The 577-nt window shown below is 66.7% G+C and overlaps 1 protein-coding gene across 1 annotated transcript in view; it reads right to left on the bottom strand.

The window, feature by feature from the left end:
- The window catches only part of MESP2 (mesoderm posterior bHLH transcription factor 2), a 3,238-nt gene extending 3,048 nt beyond the window's left edge, over positions 1-190 (bottom strand). Inside the window, exon 1 of the mRNA XM_004370807.1 lies at positions 27-190. Coding sequence (XP_004370864.1) covers positions 27-190 — 164 coding nt within the window. The remainder of the gene's footprint in view (positions 1-26) is intronic.
- Between the last annotated feature and the right edge of the window lie 387 nt (positions 191-577).

Raw genomic sequence — 577 nt, 5'->3', positions numbered from 1 at the left:
CGGCAAGGTCGCTGCGGGCCTGGGGCGCGGGTTGCGAGGGCTCGCGGGCGCCGTCGCAAGGGCACGAGCCAGACGAATCCGAGGACGAGGCCGGGGACGTAGAGTCCGAGTGGCCTGCCCAGCCCCAACCCTGGGGGAAGATCCAATGGTCGTGGCTGAGGAAGCTCTGCGGAGGAGGCGACTGGGCCATCGCCGGGCTACGGGATCTGGGAGGCTGGACCAGCCACCTCCAAGCCTGAGCTTTTATCCGCGCTAAAGGTGCGAGGTGGCCCCCCACCAGGTTACAGAGAGGTGTCAAAACCCACAGAGTCCAGGGAAGGTCTGGGCAGGGGGGCCCTGGGAAAGCGGGCCCATTTGCGGAGGTGTGGATTCTGACTCCTCCGGGGCTCTAATCGAGGCCCCTGCAGCCCGGGAAGTGCGGGAGGGACAATTCGCATCTGGATGGGGCTGCTAAGCTTCTCACTGTGCTGCCACCTACGCCCCTGCCCAGTCCACTGGGTGAGTGCCCAGGAGCCCAACCATGGCTGGCAGTGCTGTGGTGGGGGGCGACCAGGTTGCCCCTCAGTGACTCCTGGAC

The sequence above is a fragment of the Trichechus manatus genome, unplaced genomic scaffold, assembly GCF_000243295.1.
Source record: "Trichechus manatus latirostris isolate Lorelei unplaced genomic scaffold, TriManLat1.0 scaffold00009, whole genome shotgun sequence".
Lineage (NCBI taxonomy): Eukaryota > Metazoa > Chordata > Mammalia > Sirenia > Trichechidae > Trichechus > Trichechus manatus.
This window is presented reverse-complemented; position numbering and strand designations above follow the sequence as displayed.